This window comes from Musca autumnalis, unplaced genomic scaffold (genome assembly GCF_047663935.1).
Source record: "Musca autumnalis isolate F117 unplaced genomic scaffold, ASM4766393v1 scaffold_1, whole genome shotgun sequence".
Taxonomy (NCBI): Eukaryota; Metazoa; Arthropoda; class Insecta; order Diptera; family Muscidae; genus Musca; species Musca autumnalis.
Window position 1 is genome coordinate 60,674,317 of NW_027411644.1, and position 22,492 is coordinate 60,696,808.

General features: G+C 34.1%; 1 protein-coding gene across 2 annotated transcripts in view; it reads right to left on the minus strand.

Moving 5' to 3' along the window:
• The window catches only part of mld (molting defective), a 123,850-nt gene that overhangs the window by 65,021 nt on the left and 36,337 nt on the right, over positions 1-22,492 (minus strand). For both annotated transcript variants that reach the window (XM_073976549.1, XM_073976559.1), the window contains exon 2: positions 10,621-11,211. In XM_073976549.1, the coding sequence (XP_073832650.1) occupies positions 10,621-11,160 (540 nt within the window). In that variant the 5' untranslated portion in view covers positions 11,161-11,211. The remainder of the gene's footprint in view (positions 1-10,620; positions 11,212-22,492) is intronic.

Sequence of the window (22,492 nt, forward strand, 5' to 3'; positions counted from 1 at the left end):
AAAACACCTGTTTTAACTGCAAGTGTAAATGCGTTCAAGGAATTGGGGCATATACGGCCCAATAATGTACGGCAGACATTGTTTTGGGAAGTTGCGTCATTTATTTGACAGATATTCTATGGATTTGACAATTTAAATGACACATGTTTTATAAAACATGTTAGATGCAAAAACCGCTTTGCATGGTATAAGTATAGAGGTAGATTTAAATGAAAATAATCTATAGAACCCTTGTTTTTACTGAATTCCTAAAACTTCAAAATTAGTAAACACAAAATCAACAAGTGTGTTTGTTTACAATACCTTTTTTGAGCATTTTATAAAAAACGCGAAAAATGAATGAAGTGTCAAAGTTTCGCCACATAATCGAATTGTGGATTTGATAAAATGATTGTTTTAATGCAAAGCTGACAAATTTTGTGCATACAAATGTTCTAAAAACAAATTTGAAAATCATTGAATTCGATTGTTTTTAAAATTGTTTGGCATATTATTCAAACTGCACACATACATACACACATTGTGTATATTGTTTTGACGTTTTAGGTACACTCGAATGAAAAAAATTAAACTGACAGAAAGCTTTAGCTAACCTTTATTATTAAACCATGCCGCTTTGTTTTAGGTGCCAGTGTAATAGTACGTTTATATATAACCGGATTTAACAAACCCACTGGGTTTTAAATGCCATCTCCATTACATATACGTCAAACAAATCCTCATAAAGAAGGTTAACCCTGAAAAAGGCTATAATATAAACATGGTCTAAGTTAGTTTTGAGAGCTATACCTAATAAATAGCCGATGGTGCAACAAAAGCAAAAGGAGCTCCAAAGTCGTTGGCAATTTTGGGATTATTAGATCGATTTCTCCCCAACAACAATTTTATTTTAATAGTATGAAACACGATCTAGGGACGCATTGTTTCGTGACATTTGGTCTGTTCCTTTACTTTTGAAATTGGTAAAACCGGCAAAAATAGTAAAAGTTGTAATCTGCTCCCATATGAATTGTATGATGTATGGAGTAAAGGAACGCTTTTCGAGGTGGTAAAGGAGGTAAAAATTGAAAATTCTTGCATGTAAAGGAACAGAGCTATTATTTCAATAAAACCACTCTAGTGTGACCAAGTACTAAGTTAAAATTATGGAATATCTTCTATAGAAACCTTGTTTAAGGTGCTCTACAACAATTCTTGTGTTCCAGAACTAAAAATACAACACAACATTTGCCATTTAATATAGTAAGGGAACAGGCCAAATGGCTTGTGGTTTTTTTGGTACTAAAAACCTACTTTCCATTTTCTACCCAGTGTACCCTATATTAAATTTTTGCAATGTAAGGGCTGACTTCTGTACGTGTTTTCATTTCCTCTGAAAAGCCTACATACATACATACATATGTATGTATATTATTTGTCTGCTGTTTTAAAGGGCAAGCATCTCTTAAGTGGTTTGGTTGGAGAATTTCCATTTTATACACACAACTCCATTCTGTTCGGTGTATATGAATGCTGTATGTGTGTGACTGACAGTTTCAAGAGTTTCTTTTATTTATTTTATTTGGTGTTTTATTTACTTTACATCGTCGCTTTTATGCTGTTTCCCCCCTCAACTTGTGCAGTTAGCTTTTCTGCACATTTACTGTGGTAACTAACTATAGCTTCCATTTGGGTTGTATTATCTTCATCATCGCCATCATCAAACATCCTTTTTTGTCGTCTCTCTCTGTTGCTTTTGTTGTTATTTACACATCATCAATAATTTCAATATAAGTTTTTATTTTATTAAGTCCTCAAAGGATATTTCATTGCACTGTCTCTTGCTTTATGTTTATTTAATGAAGACGGTTTGTTGAAAAACGTAAAGAAAGGAGTGAAATCGCAGCAATAATGAAATTTATTTTTTAAATGTCCCTTTAAGTGGAGTTTAATGTAAAAGGGTTTGGGTGTTTGTTAAAGTGTTGATAAATGTATTCAGTTTCTTTTAGATTTGAGTTCTTAAAATTATTCGACGAGTAATTTTATATTATTTGTAGAATTTAATAGTACGTTTATATACAACCGGATTTAATAAACCTACTGGGTGCTAAATGTCAATTTCATTGCGTATACGTCAAATAAATCTTTATGAGGAACGTTAAGCCTGCAAAAAGCTATAATATAAACTATGCCACACTTCAATCTAAATGGTTCACCCAAAGTAATATTAAACAGCATTTACATCACTCCTCTACTAGAGTTTATGGATTATTATTTTGTTGGCGGGTATTAGAGATGGTAAAAAGGAAACCAGTGATTATATAATCATAGCGAAAGGCGCTCCAAAGGCAAGGTTAATTGAATTGATCAGAGACACTTCGAGAGAGTGAGAGAAATAACGAAAATAACAACAACATTTACATATATCATCACAACTGATTTTGAAACCATAGCAAAAGAAGCTCCAAAGACAATATTAAACGTTGCAATAAATGCGCCAATTATTGGCTGTTCCTTTACTTTTGAAAATGGTAAAACCCGCAAATGTAGTGAAAGTTGTAAACTGCTACCATATGATTTATATGGTATCTGAGGTGAAGGAACGCTTTTCGAGTACAAATTGGTAAAACCTGAATAATCTTGCACGTAAATCACGGCCCAGACTAGAGTGATTTCTTTGAAAAATTTTCATGAAATTATGCGTTCTTAGATCGAGTTCCATACTAAAGTAATTTTATGAAACTGTTGTAGTGGGGAACTCCATCTAAGAACGCCTAATTTCATGAAATTATTTCATTGAAATCACTCTAGTGTGGACCGGAACTAAAGGAATAGAGCTTATGCTGTCAATGCCATAGAATATCAATTAAAAAAAATGACAAATTTGCCCAAAACACTTGTTTTAGGTACAATGAATTTCACATTTAATTTATTCCTACACCGGTGAAATTACAATCGATTGAAGACAAACAGTTTCGGGAATCGTCTTAATTTATTCCTACACCGGTGAAATTACAATCGATTGAAGACAAACAGTTTCGGGAATCGTCTTATAACCTAGGAAACCGTTCCCTCCTCCACCTACCCCTACCGAAAATAAAACACATTAAAATATCACTAAGTAAAACAAATAATTATTTAAAAAGGATAAGGAAAGAATGCACAACAAAAGTAATAACAAACGGCATTAAATGTTAAAACAACAAAAAGTTTGTTTACGACTGCCTCCTTTTCCATCTATTCCTAGTTACCAAAACAAAACAAATATTTGCCACCCTTAAATTCTCATTTGAAACAATAACACTTATAATTCGCTCTCTGCCCACCATCGTAGCTTCGTATTGTTGGAATTATCAAAGAGATTATAGACTTATTGTAGTCCTTTCCATTGTGAATAATGAGTTGCCGGTAGACACACACAAACCAACTTGTTTGGTGGCCAACATAAGAGGTAGGGTGGGAATAACAAATTGAAATTTCATTTGGATCGAAAAACTGTATGTAAATATTATTTATGTGGTCCAACGGTATAGTAAAGCTTTTGCAAATATCTGCAAGCTACAAAATAATGTTAATTTGCTATCATGGCTTTTCGAACAAATATTTTGCAGTTTACGAGGGAAGGTCGTTGTCCGCCATGTGCAGGGTGTTTTGTGGTGTTTCACGCGTCATAAAGTGTGGGAGCGAACAAAATTTGTAAATATGTTTTGATAATCTGATAAAACTTTGGCAACATTTTATGGTAAATGGAAGAATAGAGAGCAATATTTGGAGGAATGTGGGAAATGTAATCCATAATTTGTCAAAACTATGACATTAAGGAGCGCTATATATATACAGAAGAACTTCAAAAGGGATATGAGTAGAGGCTACTTATACATAAAAAACAAACTAAAGCTTCACAAGACCGCTGAAGAACCCTTTTATGGACACAACAACTCCTAACGGGAACATTGTATTGATAAAGACCACATAAGGACTCTTCTATAGATAAAGCAATTCATTTTATAAAATATCTACGGAGTATAGGTTATTTTAATAATTATGCCATACGTCAATGCAAAAGTTTCACCCGGTATAACATTACATATACTGCGTGGAACGCTTTTACTGTTCAACAGTGTAAAACTCCATACACATTAGAAAAAATTGCCGGATTATAGTACGTTTAGACCATGGTACAATAATACAGGTAGCATTATCATGCCAGCTGATGGTAACATAATGTGTCAATTGCATTGAATTGATGTCAAATTTTGACATCTTATGTTGCCAACAATCGCCGATGCGGCTACCTGTGTATTTGTACCAAGGTTTAGACTTACGAATTCAACTCGATTTCAAATGTTAATTCCATAGTGTATACGTCAAATAAAATCGAGTGGATTTAAAACTATGATTTATTTGACGTATACGCTATAAAATTGACATAAATCGAGTGGGTTTATAAATGTAAACGTACTATTAACCTTCTTTATCATTTTTTTACTATTATGGTGCAACTTAAACGTGCGCGTATGTCATAAACATAAAATATGGCTGACATCCGAATGGCATTTGACAAATATTAATTATTTAGCTTTTATACAAACAAATATGCCAAATTAAAAGGAAAAAAAATGCATCCACCAGTTTTCTCCCCTTCTTGCTCACCCACTTCTATTTCAATTTGCCAAGAAGCTTAGCCTACATTATTGGAAAATTTATTACATTTTCAAGTGGTTGTTATTTGCATTTCGCCGTTTATTTTTTTTTTTTTGCATTTTTTTGCATGGCCGTCAAGGTGAAGTGGTTGGTGGTGCCACTTGAACCAATCAATTTCCATGGCATGTTTAAGAAAAATAACAACAACAAACTAACAAATATTTGTTTTACTTTGACATGTTTGCTTTAATTCATCAGCATATAGCCATCATCAACGAGAGACGTCGTCGTCTGTCGACCGTCCAACCATTATAATCATCATCATTTAGGACTTTATTTTGTGTTATTAATGTATAACTAACAAATTGCTATGAACCATGATTACAATGAACCGATGATGATGATGATGACGATGGCGATGAATGAATGAATGAATGACTAAAAAATGTAAAATGAATGACGTTAAGTGAGAACGTATAGCGAACATTGTCGTAAGGCAAACAATTATAATTATGTCGAAAAGAAGCAGGAGAAGGGAAGCAGAAGAATGAGACGAAGAAGTAGATGCTTTGCCACCTTACCTTGCAATTAAATTTTTATGCATATCATTTAGGTGATGTATTTAGTTGAAAATACACATTGCAGACATTTAACATGCAACAACAACAGCACAAACAAGAACAAATCAACAACTCCATGAACACGAATAGATTGTTAACTACCATAGTTTACGTTATGCTAATGTAATGTTTACAGTTGTAGTTAAATGTTCCTTGCAGAAAAAAAAAAACAACACAACACACGCCACCAACCATTCATCCAGTCAGTCCCTTGAGCATATACCTAGCCTGTTTACCATATCAAGAAGGTAAACACAAATTAAAAAAAGAAGTTCCAAGAGTGTATCCAGGAGTGAGCGTAATGCTTGCTGCTTACACCACATAATAAGCTATGTTATATAAGTATGTATGCAATGCAGTACATAAAACGATAAAACACATAAAACAAAATGGCCATTAGTTAGTTATGTGAAGAGCTGAAAGAAAATAATTACTATTGGGTTTATTTTCAATTTAATTTTTGTGTAATTCAAATATAACCCCAAGCCAGAGACGATTAAAGGATAACACGGAATGCGAAAAGTTAAACTTACTAATATTTACATTGCAATAATGCTATGTTCACACCCATTACTTTGGTATATAAATGACCTATTGCAATTAAAAGCGTTCCTTTTTTAGCAAGGTTTTCATGCACTGCACACCACTTTGAGATTAGGTCTATAAATGAGACCTTTTTCTTATCCATAGAAGACACTTTAGGAAGTCTCCTAACTAAATAGCAAACCTTTAAGAAATGTTTTATCATCTTAAAAGAGCTACTGTGAAAAGAAAACCACAATCCGGAGGGCATATGGTCTATAGAAGATTAATTCATCAATTGAATAGACGCCCCTATGCATAGGAGACCTCTACAGAGGGTCTTCTTTCTATACATAAAACCATTTTAAAAGAATTTTATCTACAGAAGCTCCGGTTAGCAAACCTAAAGCAGCCCTTCTGCCTATATCTGACCATTTGAGGAGTACTTTTATTCCCAGAATGCCCATTTATGGTTTTCATGGCATGGCAGACCACTTTAAGATTTGCTCTATATATAGGAGCCCTCTTTCAAAATATTCTTATCATTGCAAACACTTTAGGAAGTCTTCTTACTAAATATGAATTCTTTAAGAAATGTTTTATCATTTTAAAAGAGCTTCTGTGAAAAGAAGATCACACCCAGAAGGCGAATAATACATAGAAGATTAATGCATCAATTGAATAACGCCACCAGGCACAGGATACCTCTATAGAAGTCCTTCTAACCATACATAAAACTATTTTGAAAGGGGTTTATCTATAGAGTCTCATTTTGGCAAGTATAAAGAAGCCTTTCTACCATGAATCCCCTTTAAGGCGCATTCCTAATAAGACTAAGACTCTTCTAGGTGTTCTTCCTTCTATATTCCTTCTATACCTTTTAAAGTGGTTTTCTATGGATCTCATCTTATGAACATCACTTTAAAAGCAATTCCATATATAAAAAATGCCTTCTCTCATCCAAACAAAGAAGTTAAGAATATCTATAATCTATGGAAATAGTTAAAGAGATTTCCTACCTCTAGACACCTTTAATAGAACTTCGATCCATAGAAGACCACTTTAGAATGTCTGCAATCAAAAGAATACCACTTTGAGAAGGCTTCCATTGGAAAATATAACTTTGGAATGGTTTTAATCATTTATGAGGTACTCTATGTACAGGCGACCCTTTTAGGAGATCTTTTAAGCATAAAATGCCGCTTTAGGAGGATTTTCCTGCATAAAATACACCTTTACGAAACCTTTTAATTTTATATACACAACTTCTACCCAAGATACCTTTAATTAATAGAAGACGCATTTGACAACTCATATTTTTCACTTCACGTAAAAAATACGTTAATAATACTATACGTCACGTTACCACAAATCGACGTTAAACATATGTTTTCCTTTAGTCGGTCTTTAATCTATGGAATGTTGCCATATAACGGCTTCTATTTATAGTATAATCCTTTTTCAGGTCTACAATACCGCTAAAGTATACCTTTAATCCATTGACACCGCATTTACCAACTCATATGTTTAATTTAAAGTAGATAATACGTTTATAGTACATTACGTCACATTACCACACATTTTCTCTAAGTAGCTGCCAAACGCCAAGTTATCTATGCAACATTGTAACTAATCGTTATAAAATATTCTTAAGTGGGTTGACAACAGATCAAGCGAATCTATTTTTGTACAGTTTGCGCCTAAAAAATCAAGATAAAATGTTACAAGCTTCACTTCACTATTGTAGTCAGTTTCCATTTTACGTTGCGTTTTAACTAACTGTGGCTTGGACACCCATCAAATCCGTACGTAAAGCTACTATCTACAAGTAATGGCTATATTACACCATATGCTTTTTTACATGTATGTATGTTGTCACTTTGGGTATACTAATATACTGACCAGCTGATGTCATGCATGTGAAAACATATGATGTAATATAGCCTTAATGCGATCACCACAAATCGATGGTAAGACCGTGTTTAGACATTCAAACTGGAAAGAAAATTTTTCTTCTCAATTTCTTTTAAAATTTCGTTGTTGTTTAGACACGGAAATCATGTTTGTGTCAATTTTATAATTTTTCTTATTCTTCTTCACTTACTTTCTCATTGCGCCGTTCAAAAACAAAGCCAAGGCAAAATTGTAATGAAAAGTAAAAATGGACGTGAGTGATAACCAATTAATTATTAAAGGGACCCTTGAATTGCATTTTAATTTTGATATTTCCACTTATTTCGAATTGTTTTTGCTTAAAAAAATAGTTTTTCCTCCAAAAGGTTTTTGTTTTTAAGTATCTTCGCTGTTGTTTGTTTCTCGACAGAAAAAATAAAATGGAAGAAAATGCAAAAACAAATCTGCAGCCAACTTCAGGTTGTATACGAAGAAAAACGAAACAAAACAGAATTTGCCAGTACAGAGGTGTGTGTACCCCCTTATATTCCTCTCTACTCCCTCGCCCACAAACTCAATTTTCTTTCCCATCAACTTTCCCTGTATAAAGACGGACTAAGTAAGGATTTTTAAGTAGATGCTCAAAGCCCAATATAATAGTACATTTACATTTACGAATTCGAGTGGATTTCAACTGTCAATTCATTTGCGTATACATACGTCAAATGAAAACTTACTTGAAACCCATTTAATTTAATATGACGTTTAAGCAAAGGAATTGACAGTTGAAATCGAGTGCATTTCGTAAATGTAAACCCTGCATAACTGTTAAAAAGTATCGTGTTTAGTTTGCGTTACGCTTCAACTATTCGATGCCAAAGATAAATATTCTGAAGCGGTTTAAGCCAAAGAACTAAATATTTGATAAAATAAAGTTTCCATTTTACGTTGCGTTTCAACTAATCGAGGCTTGGTCACAAATCAAATCAAATAGTAAAACTAAGGACGTAAACAATTGCTCTGTTCCAGAACCTGCAAGAGGCTACTATTTTTTACTACGATAACATTTTTTCCATTATGTTATCGTAAAAAATAGTAAAAATTAGTAGATTCGTGCAGTACAGGAACAGACCAAATATGTTTATTGCACGTTAGATTACCACAAATCGATTATATTTACGCACTTAATAGCTTTGTTCCTTTACTTTTTTAATGGTAAAAGTGGTAAAAAAGAGAAAACTGTCAAAATTGCTCTATCATGAACATTTTTACCAGAGAAGTAAAGGAACGAAAAAATGGTAGATCTGGTAGCAATGTCAAAAAGAAACATAAAAATTCAATTTTCTTCCTTTATTGCACAGTTTTTAAATTTGTTTTGTCAGAGTTCGCCTTTTTCTTCTGTTTTTCGTTCATTTTTTCATCATTGTGAAATAATCGTCAAACAAATGTCGAAAAATAAATTCTACAATTTTTTATCTGCAGACATTTGTCTGGTAGCCTGTGTTAGAAGAGAAAGGCATTTGTGCTCTCTCTTCTCTCTTAAAATTTGCTGTCAGTTTTACCACTTTTTGGGGTTAAGGAACGCTTTGCAGGTTAGAAATGGTAACAAATGGTAACCACAGGTAAGTAAAGGAACACAGCTTAAGTAGTTGCTCAAAGGTCAAGTTAAATATACAAAATTACGCATTAAAACTCTGTGAAAAGCATCGTGATTAGTTTACGTTACGTTGCAACTAATCGATGCTAAATATGAATATTCTTAAGTGACTTGACCACAGATCACACGAAGTAAAGTACTTGCTTCAAATAACTCAAGATAAAATATTTGACAATCATATCTAAGCTCTATTTTAAAGGATGTTTGCCAAAGTTTCCATTTTACTTTGCGTTTCAACTAATCGAAGCTTGTTCACACATTACGTCATTCAGTAATACTACTTACGTACGTAGCACGTTACGTTACTACTAACCTGTAATAAGTACACATTTTCTATCTGGTCAAAGGTCCACTTAGTCCCGGTCCACACTAGAGTAATTTCTCTGCAATTTTTACAGGAAATTAAAAGAAAATGTAAAATAAAACGAACATACAAATATTGTAACAAAGCAAACTTGACGAACACATGAAATTATGAGCTTTTCCAAAAACAGAAAAAAAAACCGCAAAATTTCATGTCAAACTTTGTCCCGGTCCACACTAGCGTGAATTTTATTAAAAAGTTTCATGAAATTAGGCGTTTCTAGATCGAGTTCCATAGTAGGGTAAAATCATGAAATTGCTGTAGTGCGGAATTCGACCTAAGAACGCCTAATTTCATGAATTTTTTCAATGAAATTCACTCTAGTATGGACCGGGACTTTCAAGGAAATTACTCTAGCTTGGCCCGGGACTTAACAATACAAAAGTACGCATAAAAGCTCTGCGAAAAGCATCGTGTTCAGTTTGAGTTACGTTCCCACTAATCGATGCTAAATATAATTATTCTAAAGTGGCTTGGCGACATATCACACGAATTGAGATACTGTAGTACTATTTAAGTTATAGAAGATCCACTTAAACGCCTGTAAGACTATGAACTTATACTATGATTTAAACTGTCAATCCCATACAATATACGTCAAATGAAATGCAGTGGATTTAGAACTACGATTTATTTGACGTATATACTATGGAATTGACATTTGAAATCGAGTGGATTTACAAGTCTAAACGTACTATTATGAGGCATTTATTTAGTAAAATAGGTTTTGTGGATTCCTCCTAACTATAAAATATGTCTTTTAAGGATCTTGTATCTTTAATAATGCTTCCGCCATACCCAGATAATCTCTTCTTTCAAGAAAAGTTCACACTAACCCTTTTCCTTCAAATAATATAAACAAAATTTCCTCTACTTCCATAAAATATACACCTGAGACTAACAAAATAAGAGAATAAAACTAAAAAGCGTGAATAACTTACCTGCAAATGCCAAATTTGCATTTCCTGTAAAATATTTTCCATATTGCTTTGACCCTTTGCTGTTGCTTTTGCGGTCGCCGCTAAACTATCAAATGTCATGGTGTTGCTGCTGCTGGTGCTGGTGGTTGAACTACTAACGCTAGAGGATATTGATGGTTGTGCTGCTGCTGATGCGAGGCAGGAGTTATTTGTCGTAGTATTATGATGATGATGAGAGCTGGAGGAATTTGCGGATAACTTGCCAGCATAACAGGTGGTTGATGATGTGGTAAATGGTGAAGAAGAAACATCACCAGTCTTTGTTGTTGTTGTTGAAGTTGGCATTGTGTTTTGCTGCTGCTGCTGATAGAGATCATATAAATCTTCGCTGTTTTTACCACAACTGCGACATAATTCTTGCGATTTTAATGTGGTATTTTGGGAGTTGCTGTTATTGCTAATTGCTTTCGAGTGAATTTCAGTTGCAGTTACTTCTGTTTCAGTGGTGGCTGCGCATGTCTTTGGCGTCCTTGTGGTTGTTGGTGCCACAGAGGCTGCCATATTCAATGATTCTTTGGGTTTTGGTTTGAGATTTAATGATTTTGAGAAATTCTAAAAAGAGAAAAAAGGAAAGTTAGATGAAATGTTAATAAAATTTACAGCAATAGGGTTATGTTTAAAGAAGGGTACAATGTAGGCACAGCTTATGGTGACTATTGGTCTGTTACAGAACCTGCAAGAATCTACTATTTTTTTACTAATATATATTTACCATTTTTCCTTTTTAACTTTAAAAGTTTTTGCAATATTTTGTGTATTTTTTAATATAGAATTTAATATTCATCTGGTTTTATGTTGAACGTTATTTTAATGTTGTGTGTCCTTTGGTTGATAATCTGTAGTTCTTCAGCTTCTGAATTGCAACACTTAATGAAACTCTTCTCAAACAATCAATTTCAATTTTGCAATAGCCTTTTCTCCCGTTACAATTCCTCACACGTGGAATTGTAACGGGAGAAAAGACTATTGCTGTATAAGTTTAGAACTAATTGACCATCTTCTGTGTACAATGCAGTGTGAACCTCCCTTGTGATATTATGTTAGGTTAACATTGGTGAAAATTATTTGCGTGTATTTTCTTCTTTCTCTCTCTCTCTTCATTTTATAACAATTTATTTCAGTTTATTGCCAAAAATTGAATATTCTATGAAACACAATTTAAATATCCCCTAAACGACAAATCAATCAAACATTTCTACGAATAATTTACACTTTACCAAAATAAAAAGGAGCATATGCATGCAACAAACGTCAAAAGTTTTCATCAGCTATGGAGGTCTTCAGCTTAAACGAGGATAAGGAGAAGTGATAAACGTATGCTAACTGGGAATATTTTAAATTATTTTTTAGCACTTTTTGATATATTTAATTTACATAGCCTTGGGCAAAGGTTATCCTCTTCGAGGTGGATGAATAAAAAAACACAGGTAGACATTGAATTTGTAATACCAAAGCATGTAAGGATTTCGCTTAAAACGAGAGCTTTTCGCATATGTCTGTCTAATTTACAACCGAATCTTTGAAATATTCTTCTTCGCATGATATATGTGGGTAAAAATGAACTTAGGCGTAAATATTGTACAAGAGCCTTCTTACAAAGGTAAAATAGATGGATGCAATTTGGAACAAGAGTCGCACGAGTTTCGCTAATATTGAAGTAATAATTCCTGGAACTCAAAATGTTTACTTTAAGAGCAGTACACATTGTCAGTTTTGAATGTCGATATTTCTCAAGTATCGATAACTGTTCAACCATCCAGCAACCACAAAACATTTTGCGGTTGCATGATGAATGATAAAAATGAACGGCCACACTGGCAAGCAACAACAAAGCTGTCATTCAGAACTGACAATGTGTACCCAGCTTTATGGTGCAACTAATCGATAAAAGTCTTCTTGAGTGGTTTGAGGCTTGACCACAGATCAGACGAGCTAAAATACTTCCACATCAGGTAAACAATACGTTCATAGTTTTTTTCCTTTATTATTCCACTTGGGAACATAGGGCTTCTACAAGATTGTTCCAACTTGTTCTATCGTTACATAACATTTTGATATCATCTAAAGTTGTGTTTGCTTTCTTCAGCTCATTGAGTGTGGTTCTGCGCCATGTAATTTTTGGGCGGCCAGGGCGTCTGCTTCCGTGTGGGTTCCATTCCAAAGCCATCCTGGAAATGCTATTGTGTGGTTTTCGCAACGTATGCCCTATCCATTTCCATTTTCTCCTTGCAATCTGCGGGGCGATTGGTTCTTCATTTGCCATCAGGTATAGTGCAGGGTTTCAGATTTTGTTGCTTATTATCCGGAGGCATTTATTGACGAATACCTGGAGTTTTTGTGTTATAGCGTTTGTTACGGGCCAAGTTTCGCTTCAGTAAAGCAATGTGGATTTCACACATGCATTAAACAAACGCAGTTTTGTTTTATACGATATTTGGTTTGATCGCCAAGTTTTGCTGAGTCTTCCGAATGCGGATCTAGCTTTCTTAAGTCTATTGTCAACATCCTCTTCTACACCATTTTCTGATGACATAGTAACCCCGAGGTAGCAAAAATTGTCTACATATTTTAAGGTTTTGTTTTTGATATTAAATGTGTTGTCGCTGGTGGTGTTTATTCGCATTGCCTCTGTTTTATCAATGTTTATTTCCAGTCCAGCTTTGTTTGCAAGCACAGTCAGGTCGTCCAGTTTACTTTGCATATCGCTGAATTTATGGGACAAGAGACATATATCGTCCGCGAAGTCCAGGTCTTCAAGGCGATTGTTGAAACCCCATACAATGCCACGTTTATTTTCGCATATTTAAATCATAATTTCATCAAGAACTACTGCAAATAAGAAAGATGAGAGAGGGCATCCTTGTTTAACCCCTGCATTGGTATAAAAGGATTCGCTTTTTCTGCCTCTGTGTAGAACGCAAGTTTTTGCATTATTGTATAGGCCTTGGATTATTTTAATTAATTTCATAGGCACGCCTTTCGCTTTTAGTGCGTTCCATATTTCAGACCTTCTTATCGAGTCAAAGGCTTTTTTGAAGTCTACGAAAACTAAATAAAGAGGTGTTCTCCATTCTAGCGTCTGTTCAATAATTATTCGTAGAGTGTTTTTCGATGACTTGCAGTTTATCGTTTAATATGATAGCCATTATTTTGTAGATGGTGTTGAGTAGTGTGATACCTCTCCAGTTGTCACATTCAGATAGGTAATTTTTCTTGGGCCGTTTAATTATAAGGCCTTTGTTCCACGAGTTGGGTAGTTGCTCGTTTATCCATGCGTTTCGAATATGGGGATATAACATCTCTGCTGAAGTTGCTGGATTAGCTTGTAGGAGTTCTGGTGGAATTCCATCTTCACCTGGTGCCTTGTTTCTTTTCAGTCTTAAAATGGCTTGTTTTATTTCGTACGGATTTGGTGTTTCTGTGGATATTGAATTGTTTATGTGGTGCTCCATTAACGGTTCTGGGTTCGATAGATTATCTTCATTTACGTTGCTTATAAACTCAAAGTGTTGTTTCCATCGGTGCGTTTGTTCCTCAACTTGGGTGATGGGTTGGCCGTTTTTATCTTTCACAATGTGATCACAATTTCTGTTTTGATTACTTAGTCGCCCGATAAGTTTATGCAATTCCCTCATGTTGTTTGCTCCTGCAGCAGCTTCTGCATCATTGGCTATATTTTTAAAATAATTTATTTTATCTTTTCTGGCAGATTTTTTCACAAATACGATCATAGTACTTTACGTTAACACAAATCGATGTAAATGTAAGGTCCAGATAACTGTGCAATTGAAAGCTTTGTGAATACCATCGTGTTTAGTATACGTTACGTTGCAACTAATCTTTGTCAAATATACATTTTCTCAAGTGGCTTAGACAAAGACCACATGAATTAAAAAAATTTCACTTTAAGTAAACAATACGTTTATAGTACTTTACGTTACGTTACCACAAAGCGATCCGTACCTGAAGCATTTTCATAAATTATACCGCCAAATGTCATAAAATAAGTGCCAAGTTAACTGTACATATAAAATATTTGTGAAAAACAACGTTCTTAGTTTACGTTACGTTGCAACTAATGAATGTCAAATATTTATTTTCACAAGTGGTTTAGTCACAGACCACATTTATTTTCATTTTAAGTAAACAATACGTTCATAGTACCTTACGTTACGTTGCCACAAATCGATGTTAGAGTTTTGTGAAAATCATCGTGTCATCGTTGCAACTAATCGACGATAAATAAGAATGGCTTAGCCACACATCACATAAATAATGATATTTTTGTGCAGTTTATCTGAAAGAACTCAAGATAAAATACTTGCTTTGTAGTAATAGATTTTACTAAGGTTACTAGTTTACGTTGCGTTTCAACTAATCGAAGCCTATACGCTTTACGTTACCACAAAACCACGGCAAGTAGGCATTTTATAAAAGCAGCCGATCAAAAGGCCCAGATAACTGTGTAAAACAACACTTTAAAACGAGAGCGAAAAGCATCGCATTCAGATTGCGTTACGTTGGAACTAATTGATGCTACATGTACATATTCTTAAGTGGCTTGGCCACACATCACATTAATCAACAAAAGCTTTGTTCCTTTACTTTTTTAATGGTGAAGTGGCAAAAGAGAAAAGTGTCAAAGTTACTCTGTCATGAACATTTATACCAGAAAAGTAAAGGAACGAAAAAAATGGCAGATCTGGTAGCAATGTTAAAAAGAAACAAAACTTTTATTTACAGTTTTTAATTTTGTTTTGTCAGCGTTCGACTTTTTCTTTTGGTGGTAACATCAGGTAAGTAACTAGGCGTTTACACACAGACAGTATTGGCAAGACAATAGCAAAGTTACAAACCATTTTCACCAATACATTCACACTTTTCTCTATTCATATTTAACAATTTGTAAATGTATTTGTGAAAAAGGTTTGCATTTTTGCTATTGTCTTGCCAATACTGGCATTTGTAAACGCAGGGTTAAGGAACACAGCTAATAAAGCCTTGGGAAAAACATCGCATTCAGATTGCGTTACGTTGGAACTAATTGATGCTACGTGTACATATTCTTAAGTTGCTTGGCCACACATCAAATTAATCAACAAAAACGTGTATAACTGAGTTATGACGCTACTTAAAGTAGTTTGGATGGCAAGTGGCAAATCTATCGCACCGAAAATTTAATATGGAAATCTTAGTCCCGGACACTAGCGTGAATTTCATTAAAAAAATTCATGAAATTATGTGTTCTTAAATCGAATTCCTCACTACAGAAATTTTATGATTTTACTCTACTATGAAGGTCGATCTAGAGACGCATAATTTCATGCAATTTTTTTTAAAGAAATCACTCTAGTGTGGACCGGGACTAAAGCAAAGTTACGATTTACAACAGGCAATTTTCAGTAAATAAATGAGAAAAAATCTCAATGTTTCCTCAATTTAACACCTAATTGCCACTTGTTATTGATTTTTAACACATCTGTAAAGCAATTTACAAAAACAAATATATTTGTTTTAAAATCTTCTCGGATCACCTTATTGTCATTAACACCTTTAGTCAGTTTTTTTAGAGGTGTTGTTTATTTTTTGTGTCAAAATTAAATATTTAATTAAGTGAATTGAGACTTCGTCGTCGTCGTCAAAGTGTCAAATGGGTAATTATGCAGCAACATTAGTGGGTTTTAAATAAAATCAACAAGCAAGTGAATTGTGAAAACGACTATAACAAATTAACAAGTTTTTCTTGAGGGATAAACATCTTATTTAGGTGACAGATTTTTCTAGTGAAAATTCACGCATCTCAACGGATAGAAATTTGTCTTTTGTACATGAAGTTGAAGCGAAATCTTTTGATTAAAAAGAAATAATCATTTCGTAATAGTGAGAAAATCTGCTTGAAGGACCATGATTAAAAAAAGAAGTCATAGAAATTGCTGACAGAAAGAATTTGGATTGAAATGTATGGAAATACAAAGAATTTGGAAAAAATAAAAATTCCATATTGAATTTTATTAATAAATAAAGTACAAATCTTCTCGAAGGACCAAATTCTGCAAGATTATGTAATGGAGACATAGAAGATAAAGCGTTAAATCGTCCATTGTATTTCTAACTTTGTACATTAGGCAGATAATACCGCCGGCGGCAATGAATTTTATTGTTAATTTCAAAACTATGAAATAGTATCAAGTTTTAAATATCGCATTAAAACACGCACTCAATTCTGCCAAATAATAAACCATTTCAAGTTTAATTTTTTTGTTGATATTTCAAAGTAACCACTGATTCCATGCTGTCTGCTGCCTCTGTTATTGAAAAAAAAAAACAAAGAAAACAAAACCCGTTGAAACCTGAAGCACTGAGTCCTCATTTATGTTCTTTTTTTGGCACAAGTTCATGATTTTTTGCTGAGCAACAATATTGTTTTTTTATCTTGTTTTCCATTTTTTTTAACTTGGGGCAATTTTGGATATTCAACAAAAAATTGCATTTGTTTTCTTTCTTTTGCAAATGCAATAATAACAAAGTAAATTTGACAATTTGATGCGCTTGTCAAAACCTAAAATAATCCGCACATTAACAAATTGTTTATGAATCTTATTTCACGCTATGAAAAGGAAGAAAAAATAATTTGCTAGTTTGCACAGCGATATTCATTATTATTTGTTATAATTTTCATCTCCTTTTTGGTGTTGTGCTTCTTTGCCAAATTATGGCGGCGGCGGCATGCCTTTGAAACGAAAAAAAAAAACGATTTGATGCTTAAATCCATTTAGGAAAATCAACATGAGACTTGAATACTTAAATACATATGTGTTTAAGCTTTGTTCCGCACTAGTTTCGGGGGTTTTAATTATATTTTTCGTTAATTATTTTATTTTATATAAAAGATTGTGCCGCGCACACGAAAAATTTAAGCGCTTCACTTCATCAAGGAAATGAGGTGTTTAAGAATTTTGTGAAACTATTGGCGTGGTAAATTTAAATTACCGCAAAAAATGGAAAGATTTGTCTCATTTAATGATAGCCAGTGAGAAGAAGCAGTTGCGGAGTGATAAGTATTGGCGCCTGAGACTAGAAGAGAATGTTTATCAGTCAGGAAAAGGCATGCCGAAAAGAGGCGGCGATAGCAAAAATTTTCCAAGTTGAGGAAAAAGTTTGTCTGATCTACTTGGTTATTGAATCTATTAATGGAACCCAGACCGAAGAGTACCATGAAAAGTCGTATAAGTATGTCAAAAGTAATCTGCCAGCGAGATGAAGCCGTGGCGGAATGATAAGAAAGAAAATGAGTCAAAAAGAGGCTATAGCAAAAATGATCCATGCCGAGGATGAAGTAGAGATTCTTCTCATCAATTTGGCTACTGGAGCTATTAATGAAACCCAGAAGAGTATCATGAATAAATGTATAAGTATGTTAGAAGTAATCTGTCATCGAGATGAAGCCGTGATTAGAACTGCCACACAAGACTGGAAATGATCCTCAAGAAGAATAAATGCACTGCCAAGCCAAAAATAAAAAAAAAACTAAAAACAGCAATTTACTTCTTTTAAGATAACTTTTTATCAGGCTAAAAGGTCATTCTTCAGTGAAAATAAAGATTATTTATTTCATTTTTTATCCGACGTTTTGCTGGTATTTGCCAACTTCTTCAGAGGTAATCTATATATATATAAAATTCTCCTGTCACGGTGTTCGGCTTTGAACTCCTCCGAAACGGCTGGACCGAATTTTATGAAATTTTGTATATGGAATTTGTAGGTCTGAGAATAGGTTTTTAACTACTTTTTATAGTGGTCAGTGGAGTGACCAGAGTACCTCCCACACAAATTTTTTTAATAAAACGTGAAATCGAAGATATTTTTCAACCTATTGTTTAAAAATTGTTTGGAATGCTATGGTAATTATTGCCCTGACCCTGAATGGTCATCGCGGAAGTGCAATATCGCGGTCCACAATTTTTTTTTTCAAAAATGTATATTTGCAGATAATATCCTTAATGTTAGTACGCGTGTCTTTAAAAGCGCTATAAACACTGGCTTCAATAAGGTAGACATTGCGGTCAACTTCACAATTTTCACAGTAAAATTCCGATAATTTGAAATGGCACTTGACCAAAATTCCAAAACAATCGATTGGGAAATCAGCCAAAGTTCTTCAAAATATCGAAATAACAGCTTTCATTGCAAATTCTCATAGTATAACGGGAGGAAGTGGTCTCGGGTGACCTCCCCCACAGCTGTTTTGACCATTGGTAAACATGACATTGGTATTGTGGTCTACATCATTAGTTGTTGTGTTGGTAGTAGAAATCCGTTGTAGAAAAAAGTTGTAGTTGTAAATGTTTATACCGGGACCTCAAAAACGGGGCAGCAACGCGGACCGGGTCAGCTAGTATTTTATAAAATATTTAATCTTTGGTCAAGTTTCACATTTAATTGTCAACATATGAAGGCTTCTTTACACAACAAAACAAAAACATCGTGTTTAGTATACGTTACGTTGCAACTAATCGACGATAAATAAGAATGGCTTAGCCACACATCACATAAATAATGATATTTTTGTACAGTTTATCTCAAAGAACTCAAATAAAATACTTGCTTTGTAGTAACAGATTTTACTAAGGTTACTAGTTTACGTTGCGTTTCAACTAATCGAATTGACAGTTGAAATCGAGTGGATTTCGTAAATGTAAACATAGTATTACTCTATTTTGGTTTTGTCTAACTTAAAATATATGAAAATCAAGATTTATGCTTGTAAATTCCCTTGTAAAAGTTTCCATTCAATAAATATGACAGTTGCCATACGCACTACTACAAGCGGCACCATAACTCATCGTTATTTTGAGTCATGTTTTGTTTTGTTTTCCTTTTTCAAAGCCGTAAACGATTACCGTTATCACTCAGCCGACCACAATCGTGACGTTGCGACATCAAGCAATGACCGATAGTTCAGTAATACAAATTCTTCTTTATGACAATAACATAGTAACATTTATACATTTTTTAGTAGAGATTCTGTGCTGCTACATGTGACTACTTGATAGTGATAAGAATGGAAAATAAACATGTGTTATTGTTGAATGGCGGGAGGAGATATGATTCCAAGTCTGGCTTCTGTGAAAGACGAAGGTGTTGGTAACAAGCGTGTTTTAGATGAGAATGACAATTTGTAGAAAATTTTTTTTAAACAAAATGTGTCTATAATTGTAGAAAGTTTTGGAAAATTGGCAAATTATTGACAAAGAAAATAAGCTATACATAAATCGGCAAGTAATTAGCCCTTCGATGAGCATACACGTTTAAACGCTATCAAAAATATATACCTGGTCCTTCGACTAGAAAAATATTCCTTCCTCAAAGGAACATTATTTCCCTACATAAACATATATTACCAACCAAACCCACATTGCCCATCACTTTCACTACCAGCTCCCATTGTCCCCAATCGATTTACACCATCAATCATATTTACCGGGTAATAAATATAAATGTAATTTTACTTGTTTACAAGGATTTTAATGACTTTTCTCACTCTCTCTCTCTCTTTAAAACTCATCCCAACTTTTCCCTAAAGAATCCAAGTAATACCCTAGACAGACGGCAGCGTTAATTCGCATTAACTGCCTTAATTCAAATTAATTCGTGCATTATCCACATTCTTAATGCACAAAATCAAAGGAAATTTAAGCTGTATTTAGGTATTTCAATATGGCAATGCTGTAAAAGAGAGCCCACATTCATGTAGGAGAGAGAGCATATTCATGCTCTGAGACACAATTTGCATTGAAAATCAATTGTCTTTTGTCAAATTTCCATGTTTAAGAAAATAAAAAAGGAAAACAAATCAGAAATTTTCGCGTTTCTTTCAAATAAGTAGTGGTCTTTCTCGAATAGAATAGCAGCTAATCGTTTTTCACGCCTTCTAACAAATCTCTTTTTAAAATTTTTATTTTCACAACAATTTTCATTACCCACCATACCAATTCTATCGAAAATTATATATTCTACAAATGTTTTTTTAAAGTTTTGCAATATTTTTATAATATTAAAAAGTCTCAAAAATATCGCGAATAAATTAAATTTATTTTTGCATTATCGTGGTGAAAAATTCAATGGTAGAAAGTATATTTGTTTCGCATATTTTGGCAAAATTTTTGTAAAACTTTATGAAATGGTCTGCTGGGTACAAACAAACAACACAAACAGCTGTTTCATAAATGCAGAAACTATCGTCTGTCAGGGTAAAAAGTTAATTCAAATTAAGGAATTTTTAATGCAAATTAACTCTGCCGTCTGTCTAGGGTATAAGTCGCAAAGTTATAAACAAATCTTTTAAACTGCCATAAATCACAGCACAGAAAACAAATTCCCTTTTTATTACAGAATTCCTTTGTGGGGAGGAAGCAATACACAAACAACAAATGAATTGACAAAATCATAACCGACTACAAGCTGCGCTGCAGTAGTGTTAAATTCAATTTAAATAAAATTTGCCATTTCAGCAGAAGAGTGAGATAGAATGGGTATGGGAGAAATAGAAAAAGTAGAAGAAGTGGTGTCTATTTGAACGGAAACAATGAATAACTGACTGGCATAAATGCCATAAATAAAGGGGGAAGTTCATTTGGCAAATATTTTAACCATATAATGTGATAATGCAAAATACACGCATTGCATGTAATGTTGAAGTTGGTTCATGAAGAGAAACAAATTAATTAAATTCAATAAAACAATTTCACACATTTTTCTGTTTTTTTCTGAAGGCACATACTAATCATGGGCGACGTAGGGGATGGAAGATACCAAGGAACGGTTCTGACCGGCTTTAACACGGCAAAGTCCAGGATTTATCTTGGTCCTTCTTTCATCTCAAGTGGACACTGACCTCCCCATGGTGTCACCTGGGGTAGCTGCCTTTAACACCCGTTAAAGGTAGTGAGCTAAAATGTTCGGCGCGTTCACCCATAAGAACGTTAAAAACTTGGGTTTGGGCGACGGGTTAGTAACCCTTCCCTAGGAAAAACAGCCTACTATGAAAAAAAACGAAAGAAAAGAAAAACAAGCCCCTCTAAACTTTACGAACCCCGCAAACGTTTTAAGGACCATGATCTGCGAATCTGCACCTGGAATGTTTGCACTCTTTATAGAGAAGGTGCAGTCTTCGCATTGGCAGATGTACTTGAAAAATACAAGGCCGACATTACTGCCATACAGGAAATACGATGGAACGGGAAAGGCGTCACAACAACACCTAAAGGACTACGTACATAGGCTGCCTTGCCTGCTTACCTTCTTCTGATAAAAGAAAAGGGCAACCCAGTTTGAAATTTCCTCGGCCTTCTTTATTCTTTTATTTTTATTATGTCAAAAATGAAGCAGGAAAGCAAGGCAATCAGGCAGAGCAGCTTATGTACGCAGGCCTTAAAAGTGACGCGCTGTATTATAGCTGCCATGACACAAAGCATGAGTTTGGTTGCGGATTTGTAGTTGGTCGGAGGTTTAAACATCTGGTCTTCAGTGAATGAAAGACTCGCTGCAATTCGATTAAAAGCAAAATTCTACAACATCAGCTTTATTTGCGCTCATGCTCCCACTGAAGACAAGGACGAACAGACCAAAGATATATTTTACGAGTGCTTAGAAGAAACTTATGACCGCATTCCCTGTCCATGACATTAAAATTATACAAGGCGATTTTAATGCCAAAATTTGAAAGGAAAATATCTTTTCCCCAACAGTCGGAAAATTCAGTCTCCACAGTGAAACATCTGACAATGGTATGAGGCTGATAGACTTTGCAGCTGCAAGAAACATGGTAGTTAGC